The sequence below is a fragment of the Anas platyrhynchos genome, chromosome 3 (genome assembly GCF_047663525.1).
Source record: "Anas platyrhynchos isolate ZD024472 breed Pekin duck chromosome 3, IASCAAS_PekinDuck_T2T, whole genome shotgun sequence".
Classification (NCBI taxonomy): Eukaryota; Metazoa; Chordata; class Aves; order Anseriformes; family Anatidae; genus Anas; species Anas platyrhynchos.
In genome coordinates this window covers 38530726-38547342 of record NC_092589.1, presented here as the reverse complement: position 1 = coordinate 38547342, position 16617 = coordinate 38530726, and the positions used below count along the sequence as shown (strand labels likewise).

The following is a 16617-nucleotide window of genomic DNA, read 5'->3' as shown; positions in this document are numbered from 1 at the left end:
AAATCTAAGAGCTACAGCCCTGTCCATCTGTGGTAAGTCCATTAGGCAACACTCGCCAGTCACAAAAGAAAATTGCTTAGAAGCCTTCAGTTCCTCAAAAAACTTATGCTAAATCCATGCACGTATAGTCTGGTGTGCTGCCTTTACAGGGAGCAGGCAACAGCAGAATCACTTTGGCAGTTACATTTGCCAGTTATGTCAAGGCTTTTTAACACAATAACAGGCCTGGGGGTTAAGAACAGAAGAAAAAATGTGTACGTCAAACTCCAGGATGGGATTTTTGAAGTACTCAGCCATGAGTGATAATTCAGCTCTCACCCGCATCAACCATTGGCATCAGCCAAAGCGTATATAGAGCTTTACTGGCACTTTAAAAAAATATGATCCTGAGAGGCCAGGAGGCAGTAACAAATTTCAAGAATTATAATTGTGGGTTGGCTTCTCAGAAACATCAGCACAGTTTCTGAGTCTAGTTAGCAGAGGTCTTGCATTCTTACCCAATGCAAAACAAAAATTCTGACTTTGATACCAACGTCTTCAGCCACTCTGACAAACATAAGCCAGGTGGGATACTTTTAGGAACAAAACTCCATAGCTTAAAAGGTACAGGATTGATTCTATTTACATCAGAGAGACCAAAGTCTGTTAACCTCAAGAAACAGCATTTTTTATTTTGAAGAGACATTTAAGTGGTGTTTAAGGTATTTCATCACACTTCCCCCTTTTCCAGCTTGGAGACCAAGCTCTCTGAACTGTTCTGTGTTTTAAACAAACCTGATTCTCTTTCATGAGCTTCACTATTTCTACAGCTTGATTCAGGAGGTCTCTGAAAAAAAAACACAAAGAAAGAATCTGTCAAGGCATCAGTAAGGGTGAAGCTTTAGCTGATTTTTGTCATAAAGTCAAAGAACATTTGAAACCTCAGGTTTTCATCTTTTCTCTCCTAAATATGTAAAGATTAGACACTTGTCTGAGCTAGACAGAGTGCTTGGGGTGATTAGCTCCTATTCAGACATCTCACTTTCAGGTGTGCACTTAGATGAAGACAGTAAACACAGGTTGGCAGGCACACTCTAATTCTATTTGAGCTCAGACAGCTGTTTTGCAGCTATAAAGAAGAATCCCTGATGTTAAGTCAGATTTTCCAGACCTGAAAGCGCATGGGGGCTTCATTCCTTCTGTTTCTGAGAGGTGACAACTGACCCTCCATGGCAGGGTCTGTCCCTGGGGAGTCTTGCACAGCCTTGGCTGGTACCAACCACGCTCTGTGTCCCATGAGGTGCTCCATTATCAAACACATCCATCCTCCACCTTTCTAGATATGAGTGAACTGACCAGCCAGAAACCCCTCGCACTTACGTGGCTCGACCATCTGATCCCGTTGTGCCAGGCAGAGGAGACTGGTGCAGGACCGAGGGATTGAAACTGCTAATGAGAGCTAAAGGACATACATGGGTTAGGCTATTTCTGGATAGATGGGACTGCTACTCTGCAATTTCACTATAAACATAGCTGAAGTAGATCAGAAGATGTAAGAGCTGGGGATCTCCTGGCAGGCATGAGGGGCACCTGAGATGCTCTGCAGCGGTTCCTGAGTGGTGACTGCTCCTAAAAGCTGGAGGTTTGATGTCTGAGTTTTCCTCTACACTCAGGTCAGAAACATCCACCCCCAGCTCTCATGTCAGCCACAAGGAGTGTTGGCAGATTTAAATACACGTGGCGGTAGAAATGAAGCTACTGGGAAGGGCCATGCAGAGAGCTCCTGAAGCACTCAGGAGTTGCCGGTTTGTAATCCACTTTTCCAGCTAGTAGAATGGAGGTGCCATTAAGACACTGGAAAGTTTGGAGGGAAGACCCGGGAGCTACCCACTACTCAACTCAGCATTTCAGTGGACCTGAAGGTTTTACCTGCAACACATCTCAAGCAAGTCAAGGCTACCTTCACAACCAGCTCATGGTTGAATACATGTATATGTATGTGGTGCATCAAGGGCAGCCCTAGTGTAAATTCTGAGCGTGTGGCAGCAGAAGGAGCACTGGACAGGCAAATCCACACAAGATTACACTTGGCTAGTGTGGGCAGAAAGCACAGTGAAGACAGGCCAGCAGGGATTGGGGCTACCTAGATGGCCTGTTCAAAGCCTGTACAGATAGCCTAGCCTGTGCGGCACTCATGCTCTCCATGTGTACCTTCCCTCAGGCTTCCCTTACACCCCTGTGGCATGCTTGTGCTGAACCCCTGCTGCAGCCCAACAAAGCCCTTGACCTGCAGCTAGCTTGACATTTAGTTAATTTGCTTGAGTTTGTGTGATAGCAAGACACACCTGCTAAAGTTTCCACGCTCACGTCAAGGAGGCTCTTTCCTGTGCTATAGAAAGGGAAGAGAAAACAGGAAGCTGTTATTCCATTTCTCAAAGAAAAGTTACATTTCAGCAGAGCCCCAATCTCTTCCTACTCAAGCTACAGCTCAAATTGCATTTTCACAGCAGTTGCTGAAATTAAGAATGGGGCCTTGCTCTCCCTAGAACCATCATGTCGTCAGCTACTGCTGAGGAAGAACACAGTCTTGGACCTCGTTCTTCTGCCTCTCCACACTCTGCCTGTTACAATATTTGTGCTTATGCATATACACAAGCAATGCTAGGACCTCTCTGTGTGCACGCGTAAGTGGACACAGATGTTCATGCAACCATTTAAAATTATTAGTCTTTTAAAGTTTGTCTTTGCAGGGCCAAATCCTCATCTGGAATGCCTCAAAAGAGCTACACAGATTTGCATCTACGAGGTTTAACTATATGATTCTTCCCACCAACTTACATCTGCTAAAAGGACAAGAAAGAATAAAATGATGTAGAACTTGCCCACAAACACTGAGAATCATCCAAGCAGAGGACAGGATATTGGCACTCCTGGGTTCATTCTTTGCTTTGATAAATCTCTGCTTTCTGGTCTCTAACCAGTGGATGATATTTTACTGCACAGGATTCATCACAAAGTAACAAGTCTTAATCAAGGTTATTGCAACCTTAGGGTAGTTGCATACCTTGGATTAAAAAAATAATAATTAACAAAACACATTCTAAGAATTTCTGTTAACTAAGGATGGGGAAGGATCCAGTGGCTCAAAATATTTTATATTTAAATTGGCTTTCTCCTTTTTAGATAACAACAATAAGAATAGCTTGTACCTAATTCCCACCTTGTGATATTTTATGAACTAGGAACATGACAGAAGTCAATGCTAGCAATTCATGGTTACCTTTGGAGTAAGTCTTCATGACGAACATTGGGTCCTGGTATCTGCGAAAAAGCAGGCAATAAGAATACCACTAAGCATAGGGAAATTTAGTTCTACACACACTGTTCCCCTACTGTACACCTCTTTTCCAAGTGGTAGTTTTCTACGTATTCTTCTTCATTACACTGCAGTTTGCAACAGATTTAAATTATTTTCCAGAGCTGTCATTTGCAGCACTTCCTTATTACACTGTGTTCTCATAGTCTGGTGATTTTTTTCTTGGGTACTGCTTTCATTAATGAATTTATTACATATGGCTTAAAATAAAATTTGACTGGCTGAACTCAAATTCAGTCAAATGAAATGCTGTTCTAAACCATATTGAATTTCTCTAATCTATTTCTTTTCAACAAGGGACATGACCTGAAGTCATTTAGATAATTTACATGGATGGCACTCTGCCAACACCGTGTCTGTTGAAAAAAACAACACCTTAACAGGGGAACTCCACTGATTGCAAGTAGTCTAGGAGTAGACAAAGACATATGCTTGCTCTAAGAAAGCAGATATTCATTAGACGATCATTTAAACATTTTTCTATGGCACCACCCACAGGCAATAAAGACTTCATCACAAAAAAGACCTGGCCTGAAGGACCACGCCTCCAGTCTGAGAGTGAAGCAACTTCCGATTTAAGACAAAACTTTCTCTTCCGAAGAGGGAAGTACTTGTAGGGAGTCCAGGAATGCTTTTTTTGTTTGTTTGTACATTTGTTTTGAATGCCCTTAAACCAAGGAAAAGTATGATATCTCAAGGAATACCATTTCAAATTTGAAGGTCGCTTTGTGACAAAGTAGAATCTCCCCTATTTCTTGGGATTTGTAGCCCCCACAATGGCTCCCAGTTTTTGCCCACTGGATACATTTCTATACTTCCTCAAAGCTTGAGAACTGTGGTTAAACATTTTTAATTGGGCCTCAAATCTATTTCAGATATTTATTTCCAACTATTAAGTAAAAATTATAAAAATCTAACTGTATCAGAACAGGTAGATCTTCACCCAGTGATTTATACACCAGAACTATACATGTATATTTATGATTCATCTAGAGTTTCTGACTTTTAAACTCTACAGGATGGAAACACTTAAATGGGATGGAAAATCTACTACATTTGTTGATGATTTGTCCTAATGCTGATCAACAGTACCGTAGTTTTTTCCTAGAGTTTTCCCAAATGCTTCTTCCAGTTATTCGATCTGTTCCGCTCATTGTTAGGAAAATCCAAGCATGGTAATCAAATACCATGGCTCTCTGCAAGAGCACTGTGATCAAATTTCCTCCTGCATGAAGTCAGATGCCTATTTTTGTACTCACAGTATACCGGAACACTGAACAGCAGGTATTTCCAGTCTTTTTTTTTTTTTTTAAACGCCAGAAACCGTTGATGCTCATGGAAAGTTTCATGCCCTAACTGGGACCCCAAATTACAGCATCAGCTCAATTCATCATCACCTCATCGCAGAGTCAGAAAGGAGGAAATGGGTCACGTTCAGCACACTTAATGCATGTACTTACCCTTTGCAAATTTCCTATTGCAGCAACTGCTGTAATGTCAGCTGGCCTCAGAGCATGAACTGCAGAAAAGCCGAAGACCAGGTTAGAAAAGAACAGTAACTTTGAAAGAAAGTCACATCCACCACCATATTAAAATGTGGCAAAATTTATTAAAACGATTCTGTAAGAAGTCTATGTTAATCTTTTTAACTGGCAGTTTTAAGACAGCCAGAAAGAGAAACCTTACTCAGGTACTTAGTAAATACTGCAGATGCACTGAAATGTTCAGCCATCAAGCAAGAAGAAACCACAAAACACAGTGCTGAATGATTTAAGTAATACCAGCATCCTCAATTAGCATCTGAAGAAACTTAAGTACTGTTATGAACACATACACACACACAAAAACAAAACAAAACAAAACTAAGGATTTCACACAGCTCACCCCTACTTCAGTCGCATCCCACACACACAAAGCCCTTCAAAACAGCTGAATTCCTTCCCCCCACAGCCACTCTAAAATAATTGGCGGGAAGGAAAGCCTCTACAAGGATAATATTAGACACAAACCTGAAGTTGAAGGAGTCTCAGGTGGCATCACATGCTCACATGAAAGCTGGAAGTTTCTTGGAGCCTTTGACATAAAGAAATAAATATGGTTGATTACTTATTTCCAACAAGGAAACTGGTAAAAGGAGGGGACATAGAGGCCCCATTCTCACACAGTACCAAGCTCTTCCTGATGTAACAGTGGTTTAAAAGAACAGTTGCACCCCTGCTAGAAATACATGGAAATATAGACTTGGAATTTTCAAATCCACTCTTCCAAAACTCTACACTTCTTGCTCAGCTTTCTTACCAATTCCCACATAGCAAGCAACAAAATATGCTGAACGTAATCTGTTACGTTCATTGTTGTGAGCCATGAGTGCTTAATCTGGAAGAGATCAAAAAACAGCTTCTGCGTGCATCTCCACACACCGCAAGGTACACAATGTACACGACAAAAAGCCACAGCTCTGGTACGCAACAGGAAAGGTAAAATGAACCAAGAGCATCGCCCATATTCTGGGTCTCTGGCAACTGGCACAATCCCCATGTCATCATAGAAAGTACTAAAGAGGGAAATAATGAAATAAAAAAAGACTTGTATTTAGGGTAAGGATGTGAGTGACGTGACTAAACTCAGCATGAGAGACAGCTGACTATCGCTAGGAACAATAATTTAACGCCCTCCTGCATCCTGACAATAGCTATGATCCACCTCTAGTACCTCAAAGACAGATGAAAGACAACGGTCTTCCGTTTCTAAAAGAGCAACGGAGCATCTAGGAACAAGCGCTAACCACAGCCAACCTACGTACAGGATGTGCAACCTAATAACAAACGTTGCTCGGAGAAACTTTTATTTCCTGATTAGGTACTGTAGTCTTGAAAGCGCAGTACCACGTTGCTGAGTCATTTGCTATGCATTTATTCTTTACAAAATTAAACAGTTTAGTGCACTGAGCTCTTCTGAAGGTCTCAGAGGAAGCATCAGCCAGAAAGGTGACAGATACTGAAAAAAGGGAAGAAAAAAAAAAAAAAAGATAAAGCTGTTTCTCATACTTCACCTTTAGTTTCCCTTGTTCTTCCAGGAGATGAGCTGTCTGACCTTTAAAAAGGTAAAATAAATAAATAAATAAAATAATAATTAATCGCACAATTTTAAACCTTAGAAAAAGCCTTCAGAAAACATAATAAACCTAAAAACACACAATCATGAAAGCTGTAACCTTTCTCCTCTGCCCTACTTTCCAAAGGTGATGCGCACCCCAACAACCGTTATATTTTATTTTTGCTACACTAGAATAAGCTTCTAGTTGTTATAATCAGATGACATTTGTTGAAATTAGTGTTGAAATACAGTGAAGTCATATACATAGTTGACGGACCTCGTTCTTCACAAGCACTAAAATCCCTTTGGAATTCCTGTATTCTAACCACTCTCCTCTTCAGCCCAATTCATACTCTGCTGTTCTCCTGTATTATAATGGCATTTAGCTTTGTATCTCAAAGAAAGCAACCTATCTTTGTTTTGGAAAGTACAAAATGCCAAGGACAGCTAATAAACATTTAATTCCCATGAACTAAAGGAGATTTTGCAATCATCTACAAATGCACGTGAGCCAACCCCCAGTTCTTATGCATTGAGAGCACAGCCTAGTCTTGCCCTGTACAAACTTAGGGTCATTTGAGCACACATAAGCTGAAACTCCTTAAAAAAGGAGCAGTTCACATTAATCTACATCTTCCACATCCAGGGAGCAACATCGCACTGTTGTGAGTTTGCCATAGTGATACAGAAACAGCGGCAATTTCTTTTCTTCCTGGAGAGCGTTGACAGATAAAATAGTCTGTGGAGCCAAAAGTCAGGCCCATAGGTATTTCAGTAAACATTATTCTCTTTCCTTTAGTATACACTTGGATTTGAATGCATAAATTTAAGTTTATTCTAAAATCTTCACAAAGGCAGCCATGGGTCTAGATCCTCAGCTGAACTTCACAGCATGCTCACAGCTGCCCCTGCGTGCCACACCAAAGCCGTTGGGGTCCAGCCAAGCCCTGCTGTTCCTAAAATAATTTTCCTTTAGCATTCAGAAGCCAACCTGGGAATATTTAGTCCTGCTGCATATTCAGGCTTGCATGCCTTTCTTTCCACACCAAAAAGTAAGTGGAGAGCCAGCTCAGGCCAGCAGGTGAGAGACACCTGGGTTAGGACAGCTGGTGGCACACACTACAGGGAGGAAACGTGCCTGGCACGGGCAGGGGGTATGGGGTACCCCCACCCTCCTGAGATGGGTACTGGCACTCGCAATGGTCAGCAGGGTGGCAGAAAGCTACTGTTGCTCTCCATGACCACCTCAGCCCATCCCTTGAGCCACGCTGCCCATTTTTGATAATTGTCACCAACTTCCCTGCATTATTTTTGCACTTGAGTTTCAGCCATGAGCTATTCACAAGCTCCTGTTTTCTTCATGGTGTTTGGTAGAAAATTCAAACAGTTGCTGCCTGGCTGCTGAGTAACATTTATTTAACGTGTGTTTGCTCAATCCATGCTTTTAGGTGACATTTTACTCAGGACGACAACCAGAATCCCAGCTCTCATTTGGGATACTGGAAGCACGTGCAATGAGGGGATCTTCATTATGCCAACCTGTTGTAGAAATTCAGTATTTTTGAGATTTTTTTTTTATTAAACACTGATTTAAATCCTTTTTGAGAACAGATCCACAGGTTACATTGGGGAAGAAAGAGGGTCCAATCCCAGTTTCCAGGATTACAGGGGGGAAGGAAGTCTCAATATTTGAAAGACTTCAGAGTGACCATTCTGCACCAAACTGAAGGTCAGTCTAATCTGAGATGCTGCCTCTGACAACAGCCAAACTCAGGTGCTTATGGAAAACAGCAGTGGAAAAAACAATGGCCTGGGGTGATATACCATGGAAGTGTAACTTCTGTGCTTCTGGGTCTCTGAGCAAGCAATTACTTAATGCTGAAGAACTCCTGAGACCTTTCTTCCATGAATTTGCTATTTATTTATTTATTTACCCATTCATACTTTTGGCTTCCCCAGAAGTCCTGTGGCAAAGGTGTTTCATATTTAATTGTTCTGAAAAATATACCTACTCACCAGCTAATAATTTGATCTGGCTCCTTGATGTTGTTCTTCCATGCTTCAAAAAAAAAAAACTCACCATTTTGCACATGCTCTTATGTCTTTATCGTATGCCCATCCATCTTTCTTCCAGGCTAAAGAGTCATCCTATTTATCTCCTCTCATGTGGAAGTTGTTTCATAAGTCTGAATACTCTTCCCCTTTATCCTCCTCCTATGTTCTTTCATATGATTTTTAACATGAAAAAGCTAGACAGTCCTCACAAGGTGAGTGAACTGGACTCACACACAGCATTAAAGATGTGGTTTTTTGTTCTGTTCTCTCCCTGATCCCTAAAATTGGCTCCTTAACTGTTCCTAAAACTGAGTTGATGTCTTCAGACAGCTACATACTGTGAAGCAGTATCTAATTTAGAGTTCACCACTGCGCATAGCTAGAACAAGTTCTGCCCACCATATGTATTCCCTTTAAGTTTTCAGTTTGAGCATCCTGAGCAGTTTTGCATCAGCAAGCTAGCACGTCTCTTTATCTGATACCCAGATATGCTGAAAGCATGTCCCAGCACAGGTGACACTGGGACTCCGCAGGTTGTCTCTCCCCTTTTCCCAGTTTGAAAATTCCCAGTCCAAATCTTTATTCCACAGCTCTTAAGAAGGGTGTCTGAAGCTCTTGGTCAAAAGATGTTTGGAAATGCAACAACCCCTCAGACAAACAATCCATGGGCACATACCCATTGTCATGGACTTTCTGTATCAATTCCACAGGGAAACTTCCCCATTATATCACATTTGCCCCAAGTTAGTTCATTACATTCCTCTACTCTGGTGTCACCCCTTTGCCTAGTACAGGAGCCAGCCTCACTACTTTTGTACCACTACCACTGCAGGTCCTCAAATCCTCCTAAAGCAGAGCTCGTTTTAAAAGCTGGTTTCACATTTGCCATTTTCCATTCCTGACACCAATGCCAACTGAAGAATTAGTTTGCACAACAGTTAACACATGGACACAGTTAACACATTCGTTTGGTTCACTCCCTTGGGCAAATATCATCTAATCCTGACAAGTTTTTTGCTATTCATTATCAATTTGTTCACAGATCTGACAGTTTCCCTAGCTTATCCCCTCCACAGAAAGGTTCTTAGTGCAAAGCCTTTATAAGCTCTTGTGCAGATGACACCAAAGGGGAAAAAAAAAAAAAAAAAAAAAAAAGAAAAAAAGCCTTTGTCTTGGGCTTCAGCTTTTATTTATTTTTATTTTTTTGTGTGTCTATCAGCACTAGATCCTGTTTCAGATGTATTTAAAAGAAAATTTATTATTTTGTTATTGCTTTAGCCGTGATTCCTCATTTCCCCATAGATTCATTTTTGGCTTGACTGATTACATTTTAACTTACCAGAGCACAAATTCTTTAGTTTTCTTTGTTTGCTTTGGATTTATGTTTTCCATAGGATTTTTTTTTTTTTTACCCCTGCTTCTTCCAATATTATAGTTACTCCCTTACTCTACCATTTAAATTCTAGTTTGTATTTCTGATTTTCTCCATCTCTTCCCCCCCCCCCAAAAAAAATAAAAAAAATATTTTTCTGACAATTTATCCAAAACCTGGATAAAAGTTCTATTCTTTCTTCCCTTGCTCTTCTAGTTAATGTTTCAGATAATTATTCTTACAGGCTGCTATCAATCAACATTTTTCCTGAATTGTTTTCACAGGAACTCCAGTCACCATACATCTTTTTTCACTAAATTAAAATGCCAGAGCACAATTATTTCTTTGGTTTGTGTTAAGAATGAAAGCCTCCTAACAGTTAATCAGAGCACCTTACAGTCCTATTCATCATTACATTCTTACAGGCAGAGAGATAAAGCAAAGAGCTAATAGGGCCAAGACATCCACAGCATTTTTAGTCCTAGAACACTTAGAAAATTCAGTATCTGGTACTAAATGTGGAATTCACAGAGCCACTACAGAAAACAAAGCTCATCCACCCCCCAGCATCACCACCCCTCACTTTTTTTTCCTCCCCTACATCAATTTGCTCAGATCATACAGAAAGTCTGTGGAAAAGCAGAAATCTGAATAATGATGCCCTAAGTGTCAGAACATTGCCTAACTCATTCAATCTTCTACCACTGAAAAGAAAATTATCATAGACATGAATTTAGAGAAAACTTTTGTCTCTTTCTTGAATGTCTGCACTATTTTGGGGCAGAGCTCACCATTAACTATTTATTAGATTACGTTTTTCCCATGAGAAAACTTCAGTGCCTGCCTAAGATGCTATTGTTCCCCTGAACAGTGGAAACCAAGGCACGTATCTTCTATCTAAAATGATCAGACATACCCCAAATTACATGCAAGATCACAGTTTTACTTTCATATTTTCTTCACCCTGCTTGAAGACTTGTGCTATACACCCACCTTGCAACAACTAAAAATATAGGTTCCTAAATACCGCGTAACCAGAATTTTCAAAGAACATTTCAATTCTTACCTTCTAAGGAAAGCAACCAAAGGAAAAACAGGCCTAACAGTAGTTTCATGATAAGTGCCTCTATGAACAGATAACTTGGAGTGCTGTTGGTTAGCGTTTACGGCTGCTAGGAAAGAAATTCCCCTCTTTTTCCTCTTTTATATTCTACCAGGTTGATAACTCAGCAGCCATAAAATTTATTAGCCTCTTTACCTTTGGAAAGCAAAACAACGATAACATTTGCATTTCTTATTTCAAGGAGCTCTGCAACCTTAGTTTATAAATAGCCCCATCCATGGGTCAAAGGAGTAAAGTGGCACAGCTTCTCCCACTTCTCCACTAGGCACTCCAACCCAGCATTTTGCTCATCCTTTCTGTCTATGAGGCATTAGCTACACGATTTATCAGAGCAGACTGCAGCGGGGAGCAGCAGTAGCTTTCAGGTTGCTGCCAGTGATAAACACCACGCAGAACAGCACGTGACTAGCAGGTGTATTTTATTGCCAGTGCAACGAATGAGCACTTACAGATTTGCATAGTTAGCATATAGCAGACATGTTGCCCGCATTCTACTTTAAAACACTTTAACAGCTTGTTAGTGTCACACAGCGCAAACCGTGCAAACGCTCTCGTGGGATGTAACGAAATCTAGTGTCCTGTTAAGACTTCTGCCTGTGTTCAGAGAGAACCGGTCTCTTTGCAGGGGAGCTCTCAGCAAATATCAGCACTAAGGTCACACAGGTCAACTTCCAGCAGAGTCAAGGCTCTTCCCTGCAGTGCACAACACAGTAACTTATTAGTCTGTCTCTACTGAACACGGAAGGAGGCTCAGTTTCTTAGGCTACAGGGCAGTTCAGCCCTACATAGCAGGACACATCCACCCAAAGTTGTGTTCTTCCTCTTCTCTCCTTTTGATTTTTCCTTGCCTTCAAACAGCCTCACACTGCGCCTCTCTTCCACTAGATCCAGAGCCACTGTGTCCTTCCGAAAGCTGATTTATCTCATTGAAACTCCAAAAACCTAAGTTTGAGTCCCAGAGTATTGTGAAGAACAGAGACACCACAGAAGAGCATGGGATGGTCACGATCTGAGCGAGGAGAGCAAGTCCTGCATCCAGCACAGCTCTACCTTGCGCTGTGAAACCCTGCCCCGAAGTGAGATAATGTAAATATATCCCTCACAAGTGGCTGAGCCCAAACACCTCGTCAGGGATGTATCACCTCTCCTGGCACCCGAGCCCATAACATTCCTGATAGTGGGAGAATAAGAATAAAGGTACAGAGGGAAGTAATGCAGAGCCTGTACGGTACTATCAGCGCCGGCAGTAGGCAGGTTAGTGAAGACCTCTGCCTATATCCCATGGGATGAAGCAGTAGTTGTCCTTCTGGCAAGTTTTCCTTCATTGTGGCATTCCTCATAGGTATCTGCCAAGACAAAGCACTGGTGACAAGCAGTATAGCTCACTCTGCCCTCATTATGTCAGACAATGTTCAACAACAAACAGGATTTCACACTGAGTTGACCACAAACTAGCATGGTCCTAAGGCCCAGGCTGATCAGACTTACAGACTAGTTTTCCTGATTTGAACAAGCACCATGACCTGACAGCTAAAGTGCCAGTTCAGGGCATACCATGCCTATAGCACACCACAGGCACTCCAGCACTGCAGAGGAATTTTATATACACACAAGTCAGTATCAAACAAGACAGTAGGACTACATCAATGTTTAGATGCAGGCAGTCAGCCCAAGCATCACGTATTTGAGCATGCATACAGTGTGCCCAAGTCTGCAAAACCCTGGCTACAACACCTTCACAGCAGCCTGATCACTCCTGCAGATTCAAACACACACAAGTGACTGCTGCACTGCAACATTACACTCCCGAGCAAGACTCCGCTACTCCCTCAGTTACAGCATTCAGATCTAACCCCTGAAGAGCATCCTGTTGTCCTCACACAAAGCTCTGGGGTGTCCTCTGGTCTCTTCTGAGCCTCCTGACACCCAACTGGACCTCCTGCAGAGATAATAGGAGAATGTTTAAGAAGGGCAACTGCTTCAGTAAACAGCTTAAAATGCTTAAGCAAACCACTGACACCCCTGATATCTCAGGCAAGATAGCTCATCCTTCAAATGGCTTTTTATGGCTTTATGGCTGAAATTTGATATTATTTGAGGAAATGCACTGCACAGATCTTGCACCCACTTCACTTTGCAAAAAAATGAGAAAGTAAAAAATATATTTAGAATATGAACAGCTATTACGCAGAATAACATAGAAGTAAGAATCTGCGCAGATAGGAGAAAAGTTCGTCCACCCCCCAGTCTCTAACCTCATCCCAGCACAAACATACCATAGGCCTCACCAGTACAAACAGCTGCTCACCTCCAACATAACAGCATATTCAACTCCGAGAAAGAGGAGCTTGTTCCACATCAGGGTCTCACAACAAGAAACCTGGTTTGACACCCTAGCTCCTTTGACCAGGAGTAAGGTAGCAAAAAACTAGAAGCTTACACACCATCAGAATAACCCATGGGCCAGCAGCTCCGCAAACTGGCTTAAAACAGAGCTCCTGGGACCATTGGCAGGGCTGGTGAGGCCCCAGGTGAGGCTGGTCAAGGCCATCATGGCCTGTGAGTCAGTATGGCACTGTGCAGATGGGAGTTTCCTCTAGTGGTCTTTGTCATTAGGTACAAGGGTTTGTGGCTGTTTCATTCCTCAGCAGAAACTTCTCATTAAGTCTGAGAAACAGCCTCCTTAAAGAACTGGAATGTTTAAAATTTTAGAGAGAAAGCTTCTTCGTCACTGTACACCAAGCAAAAGAAGGAAGGTAGCGTTAATTCATACATTTGCCATAAACCACAGCTCCAAGAGTAAGAATTAGGTCTTCAGACTCTGTGACGTGCTCCAGAAGGGAAATATCACTAACTGCAAGGCTTGTAAGTCTTCTGTAAACACTTCTTCCTACCACCCAAGCATCAAAATAGCTCCTAGATTGAATAGCAAATAGCAGGTGGCAGCAAAGATCAAAGAAGCTGGCAAGAGAGAAGAGAGAATTTTCTCACAGACGGAGAAGGTGTCAGAGAGGAGCTGAAGCTTCTCCATCACTGCAAGGACAAAGCCACATCTCACAGAAGCTGTGGAGAGCTGCAGCCCATGAGCCAACCCCCAGCTGACAGCATTTAGGAATACCCCAGGGAACTGCAGCCACATAGCTAATTACTTAATGGTCTACAGAACATCTTCTGCCTTGCCTAAAGCACCTCCTGCTGCTGCTTGGGTGGGACAGGCAGCTGGATAGACTTTGTACCTGATCTTGCCTGTGTTGTGTCAGTCTTCTTGTCATCTGCCCTGGATGAGAAAGTTAATGACACAACTGTGTGGAAGAGCTTTCTGAGGAACATGGTGGTTAAGAGCAGTTTTGTGCCTCTGTATTTTCTCCAGCAAATGTACCTGTTTCACATATCTAGGCCCAAGGGAGTGAAACGCTACAAAACCAAAAGTCAGGCCACTATTAGAGCTCTAAAGTGAGCAACACCCAAACATATATTCAAATACATGCTCTCAAACATGTTAGTCAGAATTTCTGGCCTGTTACCATGTTTTTAGGTAGATTATAATAATACCTAAGAGCTTCACCCCTCATATATTGTATGGGAGGTAGAGGTGGGAAAGTCAATGGATTTCTCTACCTTGCCTTTAAGTTTTGCTTTATCTGCTCACTCAAATGGAGCTTTTTCCTGCATTCCTTTTTCCTCATGTAGAATATTGAAAACCAGAAACCCTGACAATCTATTTGTGTCCTCACCTATAGGACCAGTGTTTTAAAATGCAAAGTAATGAATCTATGGCTGCACCTTTAAAGAAAAACCAACAACGCAGCACTCAACCACTCATAATTAAACACAAAATGATTGCCATCACACACACAAACTTTTACTGTATGTTAGGGACATAGTTCTTTCAGCTGCTAATAGGCAAAGGCCATATATCAGAGGGTAATGTAATCACACCCACAGAACTGTGATGTTACAGCAGCACAGCAGAGGACTTACTGTTGAAATATAAAGCTGACTGATTCTCCATTTCACTTGAAGGTTCAGCCTGTCTGTGCCTTGTGAATGCTTCAGCTAATCCTACTGCCTAGCCAAGGCTTTAGATCCTGAATTTTTTATTCAGGAAGCATATCCTTGCATTGTTCCATCCATCACACCCCAGTCTGTAATGGGTAGACCATTAGAGTAGTGTGGAACGGCTATGAATAAATCATATACCACAGTCAGACGTGTTATCGTGATGTGCCGTTGCCTTGTCTTGCTGCAATCCACGTTGCTGGTAAGCTCAGTGCGTGCTGCGGACCTAAACAGGAGATCTGCCACCTCGGGAGAGGCCAGGAGTGCAGCAGAGGGTCAGGGCATGAAAGGATGCCAAGGGCAGGCAGAGACATCAGCCCCAGGGCAGGAATCCTGCAGCAGCAGGCAGGAGCGCTGCCCAGTTTAAAGGAGGCTGCTACCATCTGCTGGAGAGACTGCAAATACTCAGTGGAGAAGAAGAAACCAGAAGTTTATTTGGTCATTTCGGGCAGGAGCTGGAATACACCTCTCCGCATGTGGTGAGGCAACAGAAAGCAGGCGAAATGCCTCCTAATATTTGGCTCTCCCCTTAAAACACAGGTTTCTGGAACTGCTGGCAGGGAGGGTCTTAGGCGTTTCTATCATGGCTTTCAGAAAGGAATACCTGTAAAAACAAGTGCAAACGAAAAGCCTCAAATACGCTTCTGACTGTGAATTTGTCTAAGCTGAGCACATGACTGGAGCACTGGACTCTTCGCTTGGTTATTTGGGATTGGCAGAGCTGCTATAGAGACTTGAACTGTGGCAATAAATGTCAGTGAGATCACTGCTGAAGTTATGTCCATGCTTTGGATAAGCCATGAAGCAGCAGCCTCCTGCAAACACCCAGCAGTAGCCCAAGGCAGCAGCATTACAACAAGACCTCCGGCCCCAAAAGTGAACGAAACTCAAAATTTAACCCTTATGCCTGCAGGGGGGCACAACCTCCCGCAGTGAGTGTCTGACTGGCAAGGGCGCAAGCCCTTTAGCTGCTGGCATGGAAGGAAAGCCCAGAGCACATCTCCATCAGCTGTGCCTGGCTCTGCTGTGAGGCTGGTCCCACCCCATTAATTAATTAATATTAATTAATAATAATTAATACCATGACTGGAAACTAAAATTCAGGTCTGGAAAGAGTGCCATGTTTCAGGCCCGTTTCAGGTGTGCCAAGCACTTGAAAGAAGAGCATGTATGAAGTGCTGCCCTCTTCCCATCTTAGCTGTGAGTCTGCAAAGGCTGTCACAGTGTCAACGGGGAAAGGGCCAGGGGCTGCACCCAGCAGGAGAAGTGAGCTCTGCTCCCCTCTTCTGCATGGGAGCTGCCAGTGACCCCCACCCAGCTCAGGGAGAGCTTCTGGAGCCTGCCCACACCTGCAGAGGCACAGCAGAGCTCCCATCCTCGGACATGCACACCGTGTTGGGTCTGCTTCTTTGGCTGTGCACACAAGAATATACCCTGAGGGGGCTCTCAGGGCGAGTGGGCTGCAGATCATGCTGTCGGTGAAATCCCCACAGCTCCACAGAAGCGAGGAACCCCAGTGCTGGGTACAGGGGGGTCCCTCAGCTCATCACTGCCTTT

The 16617-nt window shown here is 42.8% G+C and overlaps 1 protein-coding gene across 6 annotated transcripts in view; it reads right to left on the bottom strand.

Annotated features, from left to right (window-relative positions):
* PLB1 (phospholipase B1) overlaps positions 1 to 14143 on the bottom strand; it is an 85949-nt gene extending 71806 nt beyond the window's left edge. The window contains exons 1-10 of one of the 6 annotated variants that reach the window (XM_072035721.1): positions 13310 to 14143; positions 12855 to 12940; positions 10945 to 12347; positions 6408 to 6448; positions 5365 to 5428; positions 4816 to 4874; positions 3260 to 3300; positions 2325 to 2368; positions 1360 to 1438; positions 775 to 826 (exon numbers count right to left, since the gene is read on the bottom strand). In XM_072035721.1, the coding sequence (XP_071891822.1) occupies positions 775 to 826; positions 1360 to 1438; positions 2325 to 2368; positions 3260 to 3300; positions 4816 to 4874; positions 5365 to 5428; positions 6408 to 6448; positions 10945 to 10993 (429 nt within the window). In that variant the 5' untranslated portion in view covers positions 10994 to 12347; positions 12855 to 12940; positions 13310 to 14143. Of the gene's footprint in view, positions 1 to 774; positions 827 to 1359; positions 1439 to 2324; positions 2369 to 3259; positions 3301 to 4815; positions 4875 to 5364; positions 5429 to 6407; positions 6449 to 10944; positions 12364 to 12854; positions 12941 to 13309 lie in introns of those variants that run through there. The other 5 variants (XM_072035722.1, XM_072035720.1, XM_038177348.2 and 2 more) reach the window with 5 other exon arrangements.
* Between the last annotated feature and the right edge of the window lie 2474 nt (positions 14144 to 16617).